This window comes from Abramis brama, assembly GCF_963993115.1.
Source record: "Abramis brama genome assembly, chromosome: 5".
NCBI classification, from domain to species: domain Eukaryota; kingdom Metazoa; phylum Chordata; class Actinopteri; order Cypriniformes; family Leuciscidae; genus Abramis; species Abramis brama.
The window spans coordinates 13,494,435-13,514,598 of record NC_139967.1 but is presented as its reverse complement, the minus strand read 5'-3'; the positions used below and the strand labels follow the sequence as shown (position 1 = coordinate 13,514,598).

Sequence of the window (20,164 nt, the reverse complement as noted above, 5' to 3'; positions counted from 1 at the left end):
CTGCTAGTGCCCATCCCTACACACTAGCACAGCCCTTCACACAGGGCCCGCGCTCATATATTCGACTCGGGTCGATCACGCACGCAACATAGTGAATGTGCCCACTGCCTAGTGCCCACAAACACTATGTTCTGCATGCCTTGTGGTTTCTGTAAAGACGAAACCTGTGTGCATTCACTCTGCTCAGACAGACAGTGCACTCATTGCAGTAACTGTGCCCGCTCTCCCGCGCCCACACTTACTCACGGTATTTTCTGGTGTCCCGGCCACGGCCGATGGTGCTATAAATGTAGTGTCGATGCCCACTTCTCAGTGCCCATCCCTAGACACAAGCACAGCCCTGCACTTAGGGCTCGCGCAAATAAAATCGACTCAGGTCGATTGCGCTCCCCACATAGTAAAAGTGCCCACTACTCAGTGCCCACGAACACTATGTCTATCAGATCACAGGCTCTCTGTAAAAACGAGACCTATGAGCGCGCGCGCTGCTTACACAGGCAGCGCGCCCAAAGCAGTAAATGTGTCCGCTCCCAGCCCACATCTACTCGCACACATGAGTCCCACGGGACTCGCGCAGCCCTCCCTCACTCAGCCAAGCACTGTTGTAAGGTCGAGGACGAGCGCTCCGCCCGCTGTATTAAGCGCGCCCCCCGCCTCAAATGCCGCAGGCATAACGCCTACGTTTGTGAGCCCCATAGCACCTCTGTCGCACGGCGAACAGAGCGCGCTCTGTATCCGGCCCTTAGCCAACCATGCAGATGCATGGGCAGCGCTTCCAGGGGTTTCGGACTGGGTCTTAGGCATTATAAAGAGAGGCTTCTCGCTACAGTTTTTTTCGACGCCCTCCGCGCTTCACAGCGCGCGTCGAAACTTCGGTACCGCTGAAAGTAGCACACCTACTTCGCGCCGAAATATCAAAACTGATAAGCAAAGGGGCGATAGAGCTTGTTCCCCGAGCTCAAAGCGAACAGGGGATATACAGCAGATACTTTCTAGTCCCCAAAAAGGACGGCGGTATCAGACCCATTCTGGATCTAAGACGACTGAACAGAGTGTTAGTGAAACGACGACTGGTTGATCCTAGCCCAATCACGATCTCAGCTCATAGAGCACAGAGCCATTTTACTCGATCACCTCGAGAATCTTGGTATCACGGTCAATTGGGCGAAGAGTTCACTGAACCCCAGTCAAATGATTCCGTTTCTGGGTATAGTTCTGGACTCACAGTCTATGACAGCGCGGCTGTCGCCACAGCGCGTGCTGAACATTCAGCGCGCGGCGAAGTCTTTCCGCCGCGGCGCTTTCACCCCGCTCAGGAAATTTCAAAGGATGCTGGGTCCCATGGCCTCAGCATCGTCAGTTCTCCGGCTGGGCTTGCTCCGCATGCGCCCGCTGCAGTTCTGGTTGAAAGCGCGGGTTCCGCGCAGAGCGTGGGTGTCCGGTCATTTACGCCTCAAGGTCGATCAGGACTGTGTCACAGCCCTGGTGCCTTGGATGGCGAACGACTGGTACCAATCAGGTGTAAGCCTGGGGACTTCCTCGAGGGTGAGGATGGTGTCTACGGACGCATCCACCTCGGGATGGGGAGCGCTGCTCGAGGGCAGACCGTTCTTCGGCCTATGGTCGGAACGAGAAAAGCTCCAACACATAAACTGCCTAGAAATGCTGGCAGTGCACAACGCGCTGACGCGTTTTTGTCCCCACATCAAGGACCAACACGTCATAGTCCGTTCGGACAACATGGCAGTGGTGTCCTACATAAATCACCAGGGCGGTCTGAATTCCATATCCCTGTACAGGCTGGCGAAACGCCTCCTACTATGGGCTCAGCACAACTTACGCTCGCTGAGAGCAGTACATGTGCCCGGGCTTCTGAATGTGGGCCCGGACAGACTGTCCAGGAACAACGTTCCTACAGGCGAATGGTCTCTACACCCACAAACAGTCCGGCTGTTGTGGGAGAGATTCGGCAAAGCGGAGGTGGACCTATTCGCGTCCCACGAAAACGCTCACTGCCCCGCATTCTTTTCAAAGACCGACAGCGCGCTGTCCCAAAGGTGGCCGCGCTGCCCGCTATACGCTTTTCCCCCCGTCTCCCTCCTGCCTCAGGTGTTGGAACGGGTCAGGAAAACAAAATGCCCAGTGCTGCTTGTAGCACCGTTCTGGAAGAACCAGGCATGGTTCCCAGTTCTGATGCAGTCAGCAGACATCGCTCCATGGCCAGTGCCGTTGAGGAGAGATCTCCTCTCGCAGGCCAGGGGCTCGATCTGGCACCCACACCCGGAACTGTGGTCCCTTCATGTGTGGGCGCTCAACGGATACCCGTTGGTCTCGCAGAGGGAGTCATGAATACCATCACGGAGGCTAGAGCGCCGTCGACCAGGCGGCTCTACGCTTCAAAGTGGTCGGTTTTCTCCGGCTGGTGTACAGCTCGGAGCCTTTCACCCCTCGAATGTGAGGTAGCGGAGGTTCTCTCCTTCCTACAAGAGCTGTTGGATAAGGGCAGATCCCCTTCCACGCTCAAAGTGTATGTGGCGGCTATTTCAGCGTTCTCCGGTTCAACGCTGGGTCAGTCACTGGGAAGGAATGATTTAGTCATCCGCTTCCTCAGGGGAGCTAGGAGACTGAATCCACCCAGACCTCCTTCAGTCCCTATGTGGGACCTTTCTACGGTCCTGGCGGCCATGAAAGGTGCCCCTTTCGAGCCTATCCAGTCAATCAGCCTCAAACATTTGTCTTTCAAAACAGTGTTTTTGATGGCTCTCGCTTCAGTGAAGCGCATAGGCGATCTGCACGCGCTCTCCGTGAGCCCGACGTGCTTGGAGTTTGGTCCTAATGACTCTAAAGTCATACTCAAACCTAAGCACGGCTATGTGCCGAAATCCCTCAACACGCCTTTTCGGGCTCAGGTTATTTCCCTGGCTGCCCTGCCGGCGTCGAGTGAGGAAGGGGACTCGAGTTTTCTTTGCCCTGTTAGGGCTTTAAGAACTTATATGTCCCGCTCTGCTGCCTTCAGACAGACAGAGCAGCTCTTTGTCTCGTTCAGCGGACGTTCCAAAGGAACGGCTGTTTCGAAACAGAGTCTATCCAGATGGATAGTTGACGCCATAGCGCTGGCTTATACTGCCAAGGGCATTCAATGCCCGTTGGGAGTCAGAGCGCACTCTACGAGAGGCGTTGCCTCCTCGTGGGCTTGGTCCAGCGGGATTTCCTTACAGGATATATGTACGGCGGCAGGCTGGGCCTCTCCGTCTACATTTATCAGGTTTTATAACCTAGAGGTTCCCGCCTTACAGGCTAAGCTTTTGTCGGTGTAATCTATTTACAGGCGCAATGCGCTACCGACTATACTGGGCAGAACTGTGTAAGACCCACGTTTTCCCACATTAGTGCAGGCTCCCTACCCTGGCTATGTGATGTCATATTCGCGTCTGTGGACATGTCTATATAAGGACGGAGGAAACCCCTCCTGTCTTTAGACTCTCCCTGTGAGGTCATGTTAAGCCCGCGGACGCTACAGTATAGGGAATTAAGGCTCCCCCCCTTATTCCCTGACTCTGTGTGAGTCTATCTGGTGATTATGCACTGTATGCCTGAAATAGCTTCCGGTGATCAGTGTTTTTATCCCAGCACGCACGGCGTTTTGCAAGGGGTTCCCGTAGCGTTTTTCAAACGCAGTACGAGAGAACTCTCGTAAGAGAACGTACTCGGTTACTAACGTAACCTCGGTTCTCTCTAGAAGAGGGAACGAGTACTGCGTTCCCTTGCCGTGCGTTTGGTTCACTCTGGTTCGCTTCGGCGATCAAAATCAAGTGAATCAGCCTTCTCGAGCTCCTTTTATAGAGGTAAGCCACGCCCGTCTCGGCGGGAAGTGGCGAGGAGGGCGCGAAGCGCCCTCATTGGTCTGATGTTGCATCAGCCTGCGCTCGATAGGCTTATGCAGTTGCCGCAGAGCAGCCAATGAGCGGACAAGCCGTCTTGCTTCAGCTGTCTGCTGCTGCCGCAACGCGTTTTACATATATGAAAATTAAAGGATAATTTTTGCTTCAGTGTTTCGTGAAAAGAGACTTTTCCCGTAGCGTTTTTCAAACGCAGTACTCGTTCCCTCTTCTAGAGAGAACCGAGGTTACGTTAGTAACCGAGTACGTTTTCAGCTGTCTTTTGAATGTTGTCAGGGATTCTGCATTCCGGATGAGGGTGAGGAGAGCATTCCACCAGCATGAAACTGTGAATGTAAATGTTCTGGAAAGTGATTTTGTGGCTCTCTGTGATGGAACCACGAGACATCGCTCGTTGACCAATCATAGGCTTCTGGTAGGGATGTAGACTCGTAGGAGTGAGTGAAAGTAGGAGGGAGCTGAGCCTGTGATAGATCTGTAAGCAAGCGTTAATATTTTCTGATCTGTAGGCTAAGCAAGCGTGAACATTTTGATTTAGATCTGTAAGCAACTCAAAGACCAAAAAAATCTGTGTGTTATGCTTAAATGACTAAGTCCTTAAAGGGATACTTCAGGATTTAGCATTAAGCTTTGTATCAGTAGAAAACCCGTAGTGTTTTCGAATTATCGTGCTTTCCTCCCTCATGCCCTTCTGAGACGAGAGATTTATGTATTTTTTGGCTGGAAAAAATCCTCCAATGACGCAAAATGACGTTTTTTGCGTCATTGGAGGATTTTTTCCAGCCAAAAAATACATAAATCTCTCGTCTCAGAAGGATTTTTTTGGCTAGAGGCTAATACAGCCAGTAGTAGGGGCTGTTCTGCATGTTTTCAACCCGCCCATAGAGGGTGGGATCTCACTCACAGAATGTACACATAGTGTCAGCTGTCTTTCTTTGGAAGCTAAGCTAGCAGGCTCTTGTTCTATGGAGAAAGCCGAGTAGTAGGAGAAAGCTGAATAGTAGGGGTTACCATCCACTTTTTCCCGGACATGTCCGGCCGTCGAGATTGTCCAAAATGTCCGGGATTCAGCTTTTGCTTTCTGCAGTCGCCATTCATTGTTTACATGCACACCTTTTGTTTCAATCTAACTGAATTCATTCCGATTGGTGAATCTGAATGTAAAGTTTACATGAACGCTAAGCAAGTGATCGGTTGATGTGCTTTTTAACATTGCTAAGAAAATTCTCGCTTCTCCGTCGCTCATCAGTAATCACGCCACCGGCCTCGCACCGTTCTCCTGCAGCCCTCAGCCTCGTCCTGCTCGCCACAGTAAACATAATGAATGGTGATTGTAGAACACAAAAGCCGAATCCCGGACATTTTGGGTGATCTCGAAATCCGGGCAGACTTGTCACAGAGCGCTCTTACCGGTAGGCGTGGCTTGGGAGTGGCCTCGTAGAGCAGTGAAGCAAGTGCATTCTGGGAGTTGTTGTCTTTCATCCATATAAGCCAAAAATACATTTTCTGGCTTTTCTCAGTCTAGAAGGCTCCAAATTCAAAAATAATTTCACATTTCTACTACATAAATGACCCATTTTAAATACACATTCATTTTTCCAGAGGTGAAGTATCCCTTTAATGGAATAGATTCTGTGTTCTGTGTCTACCTTTCATACTGACAGGCGGGATATAGCCTTTTTGCCTGTGTTTTAAGTTAATGTTAGTACATTTTATAAAAGACTTACATTTTCCATAAAGTATTGATGATAGTGATGGCAGTGCATCAGAAAATAAGGTAATGGAAGAAGGCCGTCCTTAGGGCAGTGCCACCAGTGGATCCCGCGGTGAACGGGCGGAATAAGTTCCCCAAGGAATGCAATCGCGAACAGACTGAGGGGGGGCCCTGCTTCCACTACCTCGCACTGGGCCGCGCCCCATGTTTGGGACGGCCCTGGAAGCAGTGATTGTGATGGCAGAGATGAAGAATATTTATATTCTATATTCTAATATTTATATTACTTATAAGTCATAGATTGTTGTGGAAGTCAGGCATTTTGGTACATTATGCCAGTTTGGAAGATGTGATACTACAACCAGAGGCCAGGAAAGATGCAACTGCCTATTGGCCTCACTACACTGACAAGCAAATGATCAAAATATGACTAAACAGGAATCAAGAATCAGAATCAAGTTACTTGTGGAAAGTGTGGGGGTACACTGAAAAAGAAGAGTCTTGTTGGTTTTCACTTGTGCTACAATCATTGATTTGGAATTCAAAGTAAAAAACAAGGTTCAATTTTTTAAATCACTAAGACATGGTTTCACTACTTTCCAGGCAGCAAAGTTGCATCTGAATTTGTGTCAAGTTTTTGAGTTCCAAATGAAATACAGTTCCCTTTCAGTCGCTCATGTTCGACGTTAAGTCGACGTGACGACGTAATTGGGATCACTTCAGGGAGCCCCATCATCTTCAAGTGTCTACAGAGCAAGCCAATGAACGTTGGCGTGCGTGAATTGCGTCACGTGCCCCGCCCCGCAGCGTGGGTATAAACCAAGCGGCAACCTCCCTGTCTCTCTCTTGAAACCAACACGGAAGTGAATTAAACGGCAATTCATCAACTGGCCGCTTGAGGCTGGCTGCAAAAGTGACTCAAATCTGCATCTCCCCCATGTTGAAATGCCCAACTTTACAGCAGAACAAAACATGTTTACAGCCTGGAGCAAAAAGTGGCTTTGGTCTATACAGCTAATTTTGCCCTTCATGACAACTGTGAGGGGGGTGAATTTTTTTTATAACTCATCCGTTTAAATTATATTATGTCTTAAATTTCTGCATAGTTAAGGGTGTGTCCACTTTTGAGTGACAAGTGGATTCCCACTGCTGTGGTCATTAGTCATCATTAGCAGTTTGTCTGCTGTCTGTTAGCCGTCACATTACCTCAGCTCATTGTCTGACTGTAAAAATAAATAAATTCGGGAGTGACGCGCTGACAAGATGGCGACGGTTGGCCACGCCCACTTTAGGCTTCAAAAACGGTCTTCAGAAACCTACGAGTGATGTCACGGACACTACGTCCATATTTTTTTTACTGTCTATGGTATAAACCATAGACTGTAAAAAAATATGGACGTAGTGTCCGTGACGTCACCCGTAGGTTTCTGAAGAGCATTTTTGAAGCCTAAAGTGGGCAGAGCCGGCCGTCGCCATCTTGGCCTTGCGTCACTCCCAACGTAAGGGAAGAGCTTTCTGTTGTTGTAATCGTGACCATCAGGGCCACCGGGACATTTTATTCTAATGTGGCAGCTGTCTACTGCCCCTGCTGCCTTGCCAAATGCTTGGTGATTAGCCAAGCGAGCAAAACCATCCCCAACCACTTGGAGCTCCTCCTGTGTGTGAGGGAAGTGGACAAATTGGGGGAGCACAGCCACCACCACCAGTACTTTTTTTTGTTGATCAAATATTTTACCATTGCATGTGTTTTAACAGCTAGAATGTTACCAGTCAATAAGCTTAACACTCCTATTATGTTGTGGGTCAATTTGCTATCCTCCTTCAGGGAACGAGGGTCACATACATAACCGAGACGTTGCACAATATGAAATATAATGTTAATGTCAGGGTTCTGCCCTGGCAGCGTTGTCTGTGTTGTCTCTGTTTAATGTATCTATGTTTATGTTGTGCTTAAACACATGGCGGTGTCTTTGTTTGTGTTTGCCATGTGCTCCTCTGTCCCTTCCTCCTTGTTTCCCGGTACCACGCCCCCTTGTTTAGTTGAGTCCGTGTTTGAGTGTTAGCACCTGTTCCTCATGTTCTTAGCTCCCTTTATATGTTTGCTCTTTCCCTCTTGTATTTGCCAGTTTGTTAAATGTTGTACCTCTGAGTACTACTGTGTCTCAGTATCGTTTCTCTTAATTGTTTTGTTGTAAAAGTTTGTTAGTGCTCTGGTTACTGCCATTGGCTCTGTCTGTCTTGTTCCCTGTTCCAGTCCTGTCCAAGCAGCCCTGTTCTGAGCCTGAGATACCTGAGCGCCAAGCTGTAAGAAGTTCCTGTCTGGCTTTAGCTGGTAACCTCTGGTCTCTCTCTGATCTGCCATATCAACACTCCAGCCTACGGATACCTCATTACATCTGCTGCTCAGCTGTTGTCATTTTCTCATCTCTACCTATAGTTTGGATTGCTATTTTCTCCCACCTCATCGTGTCATCTGTTTGTCAATAAAGCTGTTAATTGTTATCCTGCATTTGAGTCCTCCTTCACAGATCCATAACAGTTAATAAAGCTTTTTAATGTTTTTTGAAACACTATACATTTTCACTACCTTTCAGATAATGAAAATGCATTTGAATGTGTGTGAAGATTAAGACAATTTGTCAAAGTATTTACCCTAATAGGACAAAGTCATGAATGACGAAACCCTAAAAAAAGATTCTGAAAATTAGGTCAGATTTAAAAATTAATTTTGGAATATGATTTTAGCCTTAAATGTATGTAAAATATAAAATCATTCTTTTTTTCTAGCTGTGATTTCATAATTAGTCTCATAGCATAGAGGTTTAAATTAAATTAAATTATTGTCTAATTAATTACACCCTATACGGTCTCATTCAAGAATGTATTTAAGTGTAAAATAATGGCCTTGGTTTTTGTTGTCTGCATTACAAATTTCATCTTGTATTGGCAAAACAAAGCAACACCCACGCAATGCTCCTAAACAGAATGATATAAAAGAACTTTTAAAAAATGGCAAGTCAGAATATATCTGTACATTTTAGGTCTACCTATTATTAATTTAAACATTATTATTATTACTATAACCACCACAATAAATACACACCTTAGTACATTTCCACAGTTAAACAAAAGACGCAAACAGGTTTTTACAGTTATACACCTTATTTACTGTGATTTGTAATGATCAGTATTTTTTTTAATTATTATTACAGGCAAAGATTTAGAGGAAATGCACATTAGCAGATAGAATTTATCAATACACCAAAGAGATGAAATACAATATATTAAAATGGACACCACCGAGATACTTCAATGAAAGTCTCTCAATGAAATACAAAAAAACAAAAACAATTAGATATATTTGCCTCCATATGAACATAAAGCATTGCATTGACAGAATAATTGAACATTAGTTTGATGGTCATTCAAGAGCTTTGCCAAGCAGCAAGGTGGCGAGAGTTTAACTTCTTTTGTACAGTCATTGTCAGCTCATTTATTTCAACTAATTATTTATTTTCATGCACTAGTAACCAGCAGGACGTTATGCAGTATATATGGTTTGTAAATGCTAGTCAATACACTGGACTTTAGTAGCCTATACAACTTTAAGCACATGCTATAAGTCAACAAAAGACAATGAGACAATGACATCTGATAAAAACCTTTTTCTTTCGTCAAAAAGTTTTTCATAGGATGTACAGTATGTAGCTCTCAGAGGCACAGGATCTCTCTGAATGGTTGATGGAGCGATAGGTGTGTATTTATCTTCAGTCTCATTCTACTCCCACTCCTTGATCACTAAAATATACAAAGCACAGACTTTACTGTTATTGTGATGTACGATTAATCATTTGAAACATACTATGTTTAAAGTCTGCAATAGGTAATACTTATTCTATAAAATCAGGTCACCTTATCTGCTGTAGAAAGTTTGAGACTTCATACATTTCATTTCTGTTTATTTGGCAGCCACTCGATTTTTCCTCACTAGATTTTTTTCAGATAATTGCTAGTAAATATTTTTAATTCTGTGTCCCACTGAATAAGATGAACATTTCACTGTCCTTCATCATCAGTGAAGACCCCAGACACCCATGATACAATGATATCAGTTGCATGCAATAGTCAACCGAGCTAAACAAATTGACTCCATCTCACTGAGTTACAGTACAGTATACTGTAAATACAATACTGTATACATACCTGGTCCACTCACACAGCCCCTGTTGTTAGTTCACACTATATTATTATGAAGCCTGTCTGGGTCAGGTTTTCACTAAGTAGAATTTTTGTACCAGACATTTTTTGTACTAGAAAGTTTGCACTTAATCTCTTCCCAAAAGTCATGTTATCGAAGAAGAGTGTGATATAAATAAAATAAAAAGCCTCAGACCACTCATAAGTCCATTGCGTGCAAATGGATATTTTTCTTTGCTTACCAGAGACAAAGGAACAGTTATTTTCATTGGTTATTTTTGATAAATTTCAGTAACATGTAATGGGGGGAATTTCCACTCGTATGACGTACAAAAAAATAGCACCTTGTTTTAAAAATGAATGAGATGACACACATGACATTTTCTCATAGGGATGCAAGCTTGTCCCCTTTCAGCGAAATTCGCTGTTTTGATCTTAAAATATCGAGTTCTACACGCTCATAAATCCTCTTATTATAACAAGCAAAGCGTAGACACAACGTAAATAAGAGATTCGTTGTGCAGTGTGTAGTTAGATATTGATAATGACAGTTTATTATGACAGTCTTTGTTCAGTCATAATCACAATCTGTTAATATAGTGTCTGAAATTAATAAGCTAATTTAGTGAGATCATTTGTTCTATTTTGTTCATTTAAAATGTAATCTTATAAATGACAACTTATTAAATCAAATCAGTTCTTCATGCCAAACTAGGACCTCAGAAAGCTGTTGTGAAATACTTGATCTGTTTTACAGAATTGTTTTTAGACAGTAAATTTCAGTATTAAGCAAAAGTGAGTTTGTTCTTACCCGTGAAAACAAACTTGAAAGACTGGGGACTCTCCATTTGTCTGTTTTAAATAAAGAACAGTTTTACAAGTATTGTTTTCCTATAAATTAGGACATACAGCAGAAAAAACTAAAATCATAAGCGTCCTATTTTCTTTATTGAAGAACAAAAAAATTACATTTTCTTGAGATTAAATATAGTTTTATTTATTGATAGAAAGTGACGTAAACCTACTTTGAAATGGAGGTATTGGGATGCCTTTTTCCCTTCCCTAAAAAAAATGCAACATGAGCTTAATTAGTCAACAGTAACATATTCGAACATTTCAGAGCATCTTGTTAAATACCTGCACTATTAACCAGTTCACAGCTTTGTCAATTGCATCTGAATTCTTCTGACACTCCAGTAATCCTGTATCCTCATAGAACAGACAGTCCACTGTGAGAATGTCTGGCCTCTTGACACATCTGCTGCTGTCTAGTACTGTTTTCTCTGGGTCAAACGTGTGATGAAGCACCACTAGAACAATCAGCTTAGAGTCTGTTCAAGGACATAGACAAATCTATTGAAGATTAATTCATCTGAAATACTTATACATGTATAACCTTGAGTAAAAAAATAAAATAATTTTTATAACCTGTGTTACCTGAGTGATTGAATTTGTTCAGTGCTGCTTCGATGTCAGTTCCAGTTTGAGAAACAATAGGACAGAAAATCAAAATAATGTTGCTCTCGTCCACACTACCAACTTCCTTCAGATTCTCAATTCGGTTTCCCAGACTGGCAATAAATTTCTTGTCACAGTTATTTGTCTTTCCAGACAAAATGGAGAACACTTTGAACCCCTCTGGAAAATGAATTGGGATGAATCAAGTAAAACAGGGGAATGTACAAATAAGATCATAAAAATAATGCAAGATAATAACAACAGTTTTAAAAATCAATTCCATTCTCTGGAATGCTGTCCTGAAAGATGAGTTATTCTGATCTATTATCAAAAAGTCAAGAATGTAATGTGTGACTAAACAAGCAGTTGTGTAATCCATCATAAGATAAAAACGTACTTGTATTAAAACTGTAGTTCTCCGTTCTCGGCTTCTTTATAACCACTTGCTGCAATTCACCTTCATGCTACAGACACAATTTAAGGTAAATGTAATCACAGTATCTGGATAAAAACTGTATAAGATGTTTACCAGAGAAATGTAACAGTTTAAAATTTACCTTATTTGATTCGTGTGAGCTTTCCATTGCTTGATATTGGTTTTGTATAAGGTAAAATGATTAGCAACATATAAATAATACTTATTAAATCATATAGGTTATATTTGCTGTTAAAAAGTGATTTTAACCTACTTTGACGTAGAGATATTTCGACACCTGCTTTCCACCCCTGCAGAGAATGATTACAACATGAGCTTGCTGAGAAAACAGTGACATTTTTTATTTATTTAATTGTTCAGAGCATATTTTATGTTGCATCTTGTTAAATACCTGATCTTTTAACCATTTCACAGCTTTGTCAATTGCATCTGAATTCTTCTGACACCTCAGTAATCCTGTATCCTCATAGAATAGAAGGTCCACAGTGAGAATGTCTGTCCTGTTGACATATCTGCTGCTGTCTGGTACTGTTTTCTCTGGGTCAAACGTGTGATGAAGCACCACTAGAACAGCCAGCTTAGAGTCTGTTCAGGAAATAGACAAATTTGTCTAATGTCCTCACGATAAAAACTTCATGTATATTCTGAATAATAAAAACATTATTTATTACTTAAAATAAAGTGAAAATATACTCAAACAACCTGTCTTGCCATTGAATATTTTAAGTGCTTCATCAATATCAGTTCCAGTTCGGGTTCCAGTTCGGGAAACAGCAGTATAGAAAATCAAAATAATGTTACTCTCTTCCACTGTATCAACTTTCCTCAGATTCAGAATTCTGCTTTCCAATTTGCCAGTAAATTGTTTATCAGCGTCATTTGGTTTACTGTTCCGATATATGTACACTTTGACATCTGGAAAATTTAATATCATAGTAAAAAAAGAAAAGAAAAAGAGAGAGACAAGAAAATCACGTTATGGATATGCAGTTCATATTCTGACTTCACATGTCCTCATTTTCACCCAAATGTACAGTGTATCAGCCTTTTAACCTTATATTATGACATGCATAACAACATTACAGTTTCTGTTCTTTCTTTCCCATGAAAATGACATTACATAACTAGCTAATCAGTGTCTATGTTAACGTGTCAAGACTGAGACTGAAGACATCTGTAACATTGTCTATTATCATTTACTCTGATGATTGCCCTTTAAATGACAGTGTTCCAGATATGATAAATACATTCTAGAATGTGTGATTCATTGCAACATTGTTTGTTATCTACTCTGAATGCACAGTCCGCATTTCTAAATCGTTATAATTTAAACCTCTTATTTCTTTCAGTCTTTGAAGATGAAATCTCATGAAATAACCTCATGAAATTATCATCAGACAATATTTAAAGGCACTCAGAAGAGTGATGAATTGTCTTCAACAAATGGATGTTCTAAATAAATCTTACCTGAATCCCTGTCTAGAAGATCAGTTAAATTAACAGTAATAACATATCAGTTTTATATGATCCCATATGTCCTGATTTAACTGAAACCTTGATCATGGCTGACCTGTGGATATGCATGTTCATGTAAAGATTTAACTTTGGAATACACAAAAATGATTTATTGACATACACACCCACCATTTTCCAGTAATTTCTGATTTGAACAGAACTCTTTCTGATCTGTTATTTTATTTTCTGAATTTGCCATTTTTATTCTCTTTTATTTTATTTTCTGGTTTGGTTTCCTGTTTCTCTGATTTACTGGTTTCCATACCTGTCATTGTTTTCACTGGGAGTTTCATGTTGTCACTCATCTGTTTGCTCAAATCCTCCTGTTGCATGTCGTTCTCCTCAGTCTGTGGCTTTTTCTCTGTCTGCAGCTCTGCAGCATTAATATTCTGAGGATCTTTTTTCTGTGCATCTCTTTTTTCTAGATTACAGAAAACTATACACACAATTCACGATTAAAAAAAATCAAGCATGTTTAATAAACGTTCATATACAAGATAACCACATTTGATTTATTCTGTATTGAATAAATAAATCAAGTGTCCTGTTTTCAAACTACTTTAAGCTTTGTTATTGTTTTTCAGATGGAGTCTAATGAGTTCCTTGTGTCTGTCATGATCATTGACAAAAAAAATATGATATTAGTCCAAACAGATCTTACCTGCCAATAAAGCAGAATTTGCCATTTTTATTCTCTCCTTATCAGTCCATTCTCTGTCGCTCCGTTGAAGAGAAGAACATTGTCCAACAACCTTTTATGAAATATAAACTGTGAAATACTCATTTGACCGTTTAGGTTGATGATACAAGTATTGTTGAATATAGTAAGAATATAATCTAACAACTATACAAGTGAGAAATCACATTCCACTTGGTTTGATGATCCAACACTCTCAGAAAAAAAAGTGCAATGATTTTACATTCAGGGGTGCAACAGCGTGTCAAAGGGGCAATACCTTTAAAGGTACATCTTTGTAAATGCTTTACCCCTGAAAGGCTCATTGCGTACCATTACACAGCTCTACTAATATGCACCATTTAGGTGTAGATAATGTACAAAGTTGCCCGTTTAAGGGTACTGCCCTAGTGGTAAGCTGTAACTGCAAATGTTTTTGACAGTAAACTAAGAAGACAAAATTGGACAACAATAACAATGTTGTACTTAACGTGCTCTGGATGATTAGAAACAATAAAACAAGATTAAAGAAATCCTCATTGAATGAAGGTGTGGACCTTCTGAGGTTTTGCATTAAAGGGGACATATCATGCCAAATGCACTTTTTTAGCCCTTAAATGCATTTTGTTGTATATTTGGAGTGTTTAGAAGTACAGAAAATATGAAATTATTCTCTTCAGGTGCTTCGTTGATATCTTTATATTCAGTTTTGGTCATATTTTTCAACCTGTTCCGATTTTTCTGTTATCTATGACGTTTTTTGAACTATTACGTCACAGTATTTGCAGCGGAACTGCCAAATAAGGACATTGACTTCCCCAACACTTCGAGCAATCCGCCATTTTTATTTCTCGCTGCAATTTTGTAGTCCAAGCTAAAGGATGCAGAAGATACGAGAGGGTAAGTTAAAATGTTCGGTTGTTGGATGTAGTAACCCACACGCTTCATTACACCGTTTAATGTAGATGAACTGCCGCGCTTGTTACAGGGCGCATGTTTAACTGAAAGAACGAGCAGAGAGAGAGACCCGGTCGCGCACGCGCGCTCACTCTCTCTGTTCAGAGCCAGGCGAAAGTGTAAACAAGACATCACCGTCTCCAAACTAGACGCTGTCTTGCTCTCTCTCCCTCGCACATATTAATCAAAATAAATCGACACGGTGGTAAAAGGTCGGAAGACCAAAGTTTCATGTGTAAATACAGTACACACCATTGCGATACATCCATATGAAGACGTTGTTCTACAGGTTCGTCGTCTTCATTTTCATCTCGCTCCTGCTCCGACTCTGGCTCGAACATGTAAGGCTGGCTGGACAAGTCTTCTGTTGTTGACATTTTGTTAATAACGTGTGAATAAAAAGTTTCTGTGCCACTAGATAATCGTATCTCTGCTATCAAACTACAAAAATGGCCGAACGGGGTGGAGTTGAATCGAGTGTCACCTCTGCAACCTGGAGAGGGGGCGGGGTATGAAGTGTCTCAATTGTATTTAAAGAGACCGCACCAAAACGAGTTGCTCTCAGACGCACATCAGAAAAGGAGTAGAAAAGGGGCCTGTGGAGCTATAATAATGAGGAATTCAGACCCAAGCATTGCAGTTCCGCTTTATATAGACTACAAATGTATGATTTATATGTAAAAAGGAACAATTTAAAAGCATGATATGTCTCCTTTAAGAAATGCATAGAAGTTTTTTTTTTTTACAATGACAGTAGGAAAGAAAATTATTTAAATAATTATTATTGGAGCTCATTTATTATTTGTTTCTTAAATATTGGGGGGGGGGGGGGGGGCTGTATTTATGTATAAAAAATATTGTAATAAAAATACTGTATTTAAAGTAAAATGTATATTTTCTGTTACCTTTTTGGAACTTTGTCTGTTTGTTTGTGGCAGCACAGTCTGATCTTCATGAGTCTCAGCTGAGTCACAGTAAAATCACAATTAAAAATTTAATGTAATAGAGTAATCAGAAAAAAATGTGATTGGATGGTTTATTCATTTTAGTTTTTTTAGTTTTTCTCAGCACATTGGTCTTAAAAATAAACTCGAACAATAGGTCTCATTTCTCAGTTCAGTGACAAACCAACACTTACTGTAGCAATCCTCTAGATTTCAGTTCATTCTGACAGGAGATTAGAGCTTATGTACAGTAGAATGAGGTTATATGAAACACTCACCTTTTCTTACTGTTATCTCCTCTGTTCTGTCTTCACTGGTAATCTGACACAGGTAATCACCAGCATCTAATTTCTTTAGTTGTAAAGACACATTTCCTTTCTTCAGCTCCTCCTTGGGTAGTCTCGCTCCCTCATAGCCCACCCCCTCTATCAACCGTTTATTCTTATAGAAACAAACGCAGTCTGTCTCCTTAAACCACCTGATCTCCATGTCCACAGCACTGATTTCAGGAGACAGCTTACACAGAATGGTGCCATCTGATTGAGCTGCCTCAGACAAAACTATCTTGAACTCATCTGTGTTGAGAAAAAAAGAGAAAAATGTGGACTTACATAAATTAATATTTATATTATATTAATTGTATTTTTTATTTTAAAGGAAAATAAAATAAAATAAATTTTAACAGAACTTACTGTTGCTATCAATTTCCATTTTTTCTCCTAAACAGGAACATGACACACAAAGTGACACAGAATGAGCTTCAAGCTTTAAGTGCCATGAAGGGTAATGAGAAGGGGTGCAAAGCCCTGATTTCTAACATGAGCATATTGATTTGGCATTTCAGTTTCAATTTCAGTATGCTTTATTATGAATAGAATTCTAATTCTAAAAGGCACCTCTTACTGTTACACAGACTGAACAATCAAAATAGTACCATTTCACACTGTGAAAGTCAAACAATGTGAACTTGCCACAGATACACTGACAACTGACATACTCTAATTTTTCAAAGGACAGACACTAAATTTTCAGTCAGACCTCATCTGACCCATAACAAATTAATAAAAACAAATACATGCAATTGCACATGGAATTGTTAAAAACTACTTTTAAGTGGTTTATCTCTGATGATTAACAATTAATATACAGTGATAAAGGACTTGATGATGATAAATTGTTTTCGTTTGATATTGAAAGCTGGGGGGTTATTTTATGTGGACTATACAGTCGATTTCAAATAGCCTATCAACAGTCGACTGACTGCACCTTTAAACCACATGCAGACACTGCATTGCAGAGACCCGCTTATTGACTGTTGAGTTGTTGACGACTGGCGACGCCCTCGTAATAATTCAGTCCGATTCGTGAACAAATCCTTCAGACAGGTTTTGTGAATCGGTCAAACGTTTCATCTAAACGATTTGACATTGCTAATCGAAAATCGAAAGTATTGTTAGACCTATTGTTTGCTGCCCATATTGCCATATATGGCCTAGGCATTGCAGCTACATGAGACTGTTGATAGATAGAGCTATGAAGGACTATTTGTGCATAAAGAGGACGGTCTTCTCTAATTGACCAAACCTTCAGTGGCTGATGCTGCCATGAAACTGTGCCAGATGTAGGCTAGTGTATTTTAAAATCGTCACACCAGTTGATGAAACGAAAATAAAAATAAATTACAATAAATGTTACCTTGTAGATTTCGGTTGTTAATTGACATGTTGTGTATGGTTAGCATGTATGTTAGCATTCTTACCCATCTTCAAATCTGCCTCAGCTGAAGTGCAGCGCTGAACTGATTCTGAGCGGAACAACCCTATGGGAACAAGCCGTCACACTGGTCTGATCGCAGAGGAAAAAAACTTTCACTTTCACTTTCTTGTAACTGCTAAACACCTCCCACGCACTATTTCAATTGCAAACTGACACGTAGCTTTTGCTTTTTTATCCAGTTAAAAAGGTCTTCAGATTGTCAGACTCCAGCATCTGCATTTTTAAAATGAATTATTAAGACTAAATAAATTGGGCATAGAGAGAGAAATATTTAATATGAATAATAAAGCATCGGCCTAGATGTTGCCATCTGTTACATATGGAATGAATGACACTAAAAACAAGTTAACTTGGTCAAAGGGAATTACCCTCCAATTTTGCACATTTGGTTTCATCCTACCTGACCCTGCAAGGAGGATAAAAACAGACTCGTGCATTGATGAATAAAAGTATTGATTTATTTCTTTCCCCTTAGATTTTAGATTTTTTATTTTTATTTTAAATAAAAATAAAATTCTTACTGACCCCAAACTTTTGAACGGTATAGTGTTTAATGTTACAAAAGCTTTAGATTTCAGATAAATGCTGTTCTTTTGAACTTTCTATTCATCATAGCATCATGAAATAAAAAATGTAAATAACTGTTTTCAACATTGATAATAATCATAAATGTTTATTTGGCATCAAATCATCATATTATAATGATTTCTGAAGGATCATGCGACATTGAAGACTGGAGTAATGATGCTGAAAATTCAGCTTTGATCACAGGAATAAATTACAGTTTACAGTTTTAAATTGGAATAATATTTCACAATATTACTGTGCTACCATTTAAAAATGCTTAGTTATTAATTTTCATCGGGTTCACCATAAAATGCTTGGCAACTAATATTATTATTATTTCAGGGTTCAGTCCATTTTCAAATTGTAGTTTTTGCTGCTTTTTGCATAGCCAACTTCTGGGTCAACTAGTAAACAGTTAATAAGTAAACTAAACAGCAGCTACCCCATTTACACAACCAGTGACTTGCAGGAATGCCCTGAACTCAGGAATGTCATCTGACCCTGTTATATGTACAAAAGTAAAAAAAAACGAGGCGCACCATTGTCATTTATATAGATCAGTGGGAAACACACACACACATTTATGTTTATACACCACATTTACTGAGATTTTATAGGAAAGGCACAGTAGCAGATAAAATATGAAAACAACCCACAAATGAAATACACATACCATCAAAATAAACACAACCAGAAACATTGCAATTATTGCCATTATTTTAAAAAGCACTACCCCAAATGCATGTCCTTAAAATAGAGCTGCCACTGTAGTATTTAAAAAAAATCTGCCTCAAACACAGCTGTTATTTCTCCAGATGTGTGCTTTTAGTTTCCTGTTCCTCTGGTTGACATTTACTGGCTTCCAGCTCTTTCGATTAGTTCTCTGGGCGTCTCATTTTTTCACTCATCATTCTGTGCATGTTCTCCAGTTGTGTGTGTTTCCCCTGAAGCTGATTCTGTTTCTTTTCAACCTCTCTGACTGTTTGCATCAGTTTGGCGTTAATGTCCTTAAGACGTCTGTCTTTGTCTTGAAGTTCTTCATCAGGTCTGTCTTTCTCTTTCTCCAGATCTTTTAATCTTTCCATCTCTTTCTTCTAGAAGAGATTTTGTTTCTTCAAGACATTTGGATTTTTCATTAAACTCTGAGAGAAGCAAAAACACAATCCCATATGTTAGATCAGAAAGGTTTTGTCCTTAAACACCCATATTAATATGTTCTTGATAAAATTTTAAAATGTAAAATATCGATCAAATTTCGAAATCCTCAGATGTTCTTTCTTCTCCAGCATTTCCTGCTGTCTCAGTTGCTCCTGTCTCAGTGTCTGTAGTTGCTGTTTACTGGTTTCCATCTCTTTGATTGCGCTCTCCAGCAGTTTCTCTTTCTCGCTTATTTGTTTGCTCATATCCTCCAGTTGTGTGTCTTTCTCCTCAAGCTGATTCTGTTTCTCTTCAATGTATTTGGTTATTTGTAGCAGTTGTTTTTCTATTTGTTGCATCTGTGATTCTTTCATATCAAGGTCTTTTTTATTTTCTTGGAGACCAGATTTTTCTCTGATTGTTTCTAATTGTCGTAAGACTCTTTCCAAGTCAGTCTTGGATGCCTTTAACTGTAGTTCAGTTTGTTCCAGTTTTTTCCCTTGATTTTTGAAAAGCCTGAATATCGTTTGGTGAAGTACCTTCACATAATTCACTTCAAGCTCTGAAAAAGGAAATCACATAATGATGTCTACATTTATCTACCAGATGGTATTTAATATCTCCCTGATACATAACTTATTAAATGTATGTGACTGGTTCAGGCAATGTAAAAAAAAGAAAAACAGTGTGTTGTGAACACCTTGTAGTGAGAAGGGTGCCTGTTTATCTGTTTATTTTTTACCATGCTTTCTCCAGTTATGTGGTTAGCCAGTGAGGTAAGCATGTTGTTTGTTTTCCTTTTCTCTCATATGAGTAGTAAAGATGTGTCACATGCCTGTCCTGTCTCGTGTAGCACATGTGGTGTTTGTGTTCCTGTCTCTGTTTTGA

The 20,164-nt window shown here is 40.4% G+C and overlaps 1 protein-coding gene across 10 annotated transcripts in view; it reads right to left on the bottom strand.

Moving 5' to 3' along the window:
- Nucleotides 1-17,674, bottom strand: part of LOC311082754 (uncharacterized protein) — an 81,841-nt gene extending 64,167 nt beyond the window's left edge. For 9 of the 10 annotated variants that reach the window (XM_084113824.1, XM_084113832.1, XM_084113833.1 and 6 more), the window contains exons 1-6: nt 17,556-17,674; nt 16,489-16,515; nt 16,075-16,371; nt 15,758-15,816; nt 13,881-13,971; nt 13,485-13,655 (exon numbers count right to left, since the gene is read on the bottom strand). In XM_084113824.1, the coding sequence (XP_083969950.1) occupies nt 13,485-13,655; nt 13,881-13,971; nt 15,758-15,816; nt 16,075-16,371; nt 16,489-16,515; nt 17,556-17,559 (649 nt within the window). In that variant the 5' untranslated portion in view covers nt 17,560-17,674. The remainder of the gene's footprint in view (nt 1-13,484; nt 13,656-13,880; nt 13,972-15,757; nt 15,817-16,074; nt 16,372-16,488; nt 16,516-17,555) is intronic. The other variant, XM_084113826.1, reaches the window with a different exon arrangement.
- Nucleotides 17,675-20,164: the final 2,490 nt, after the last annotated feature.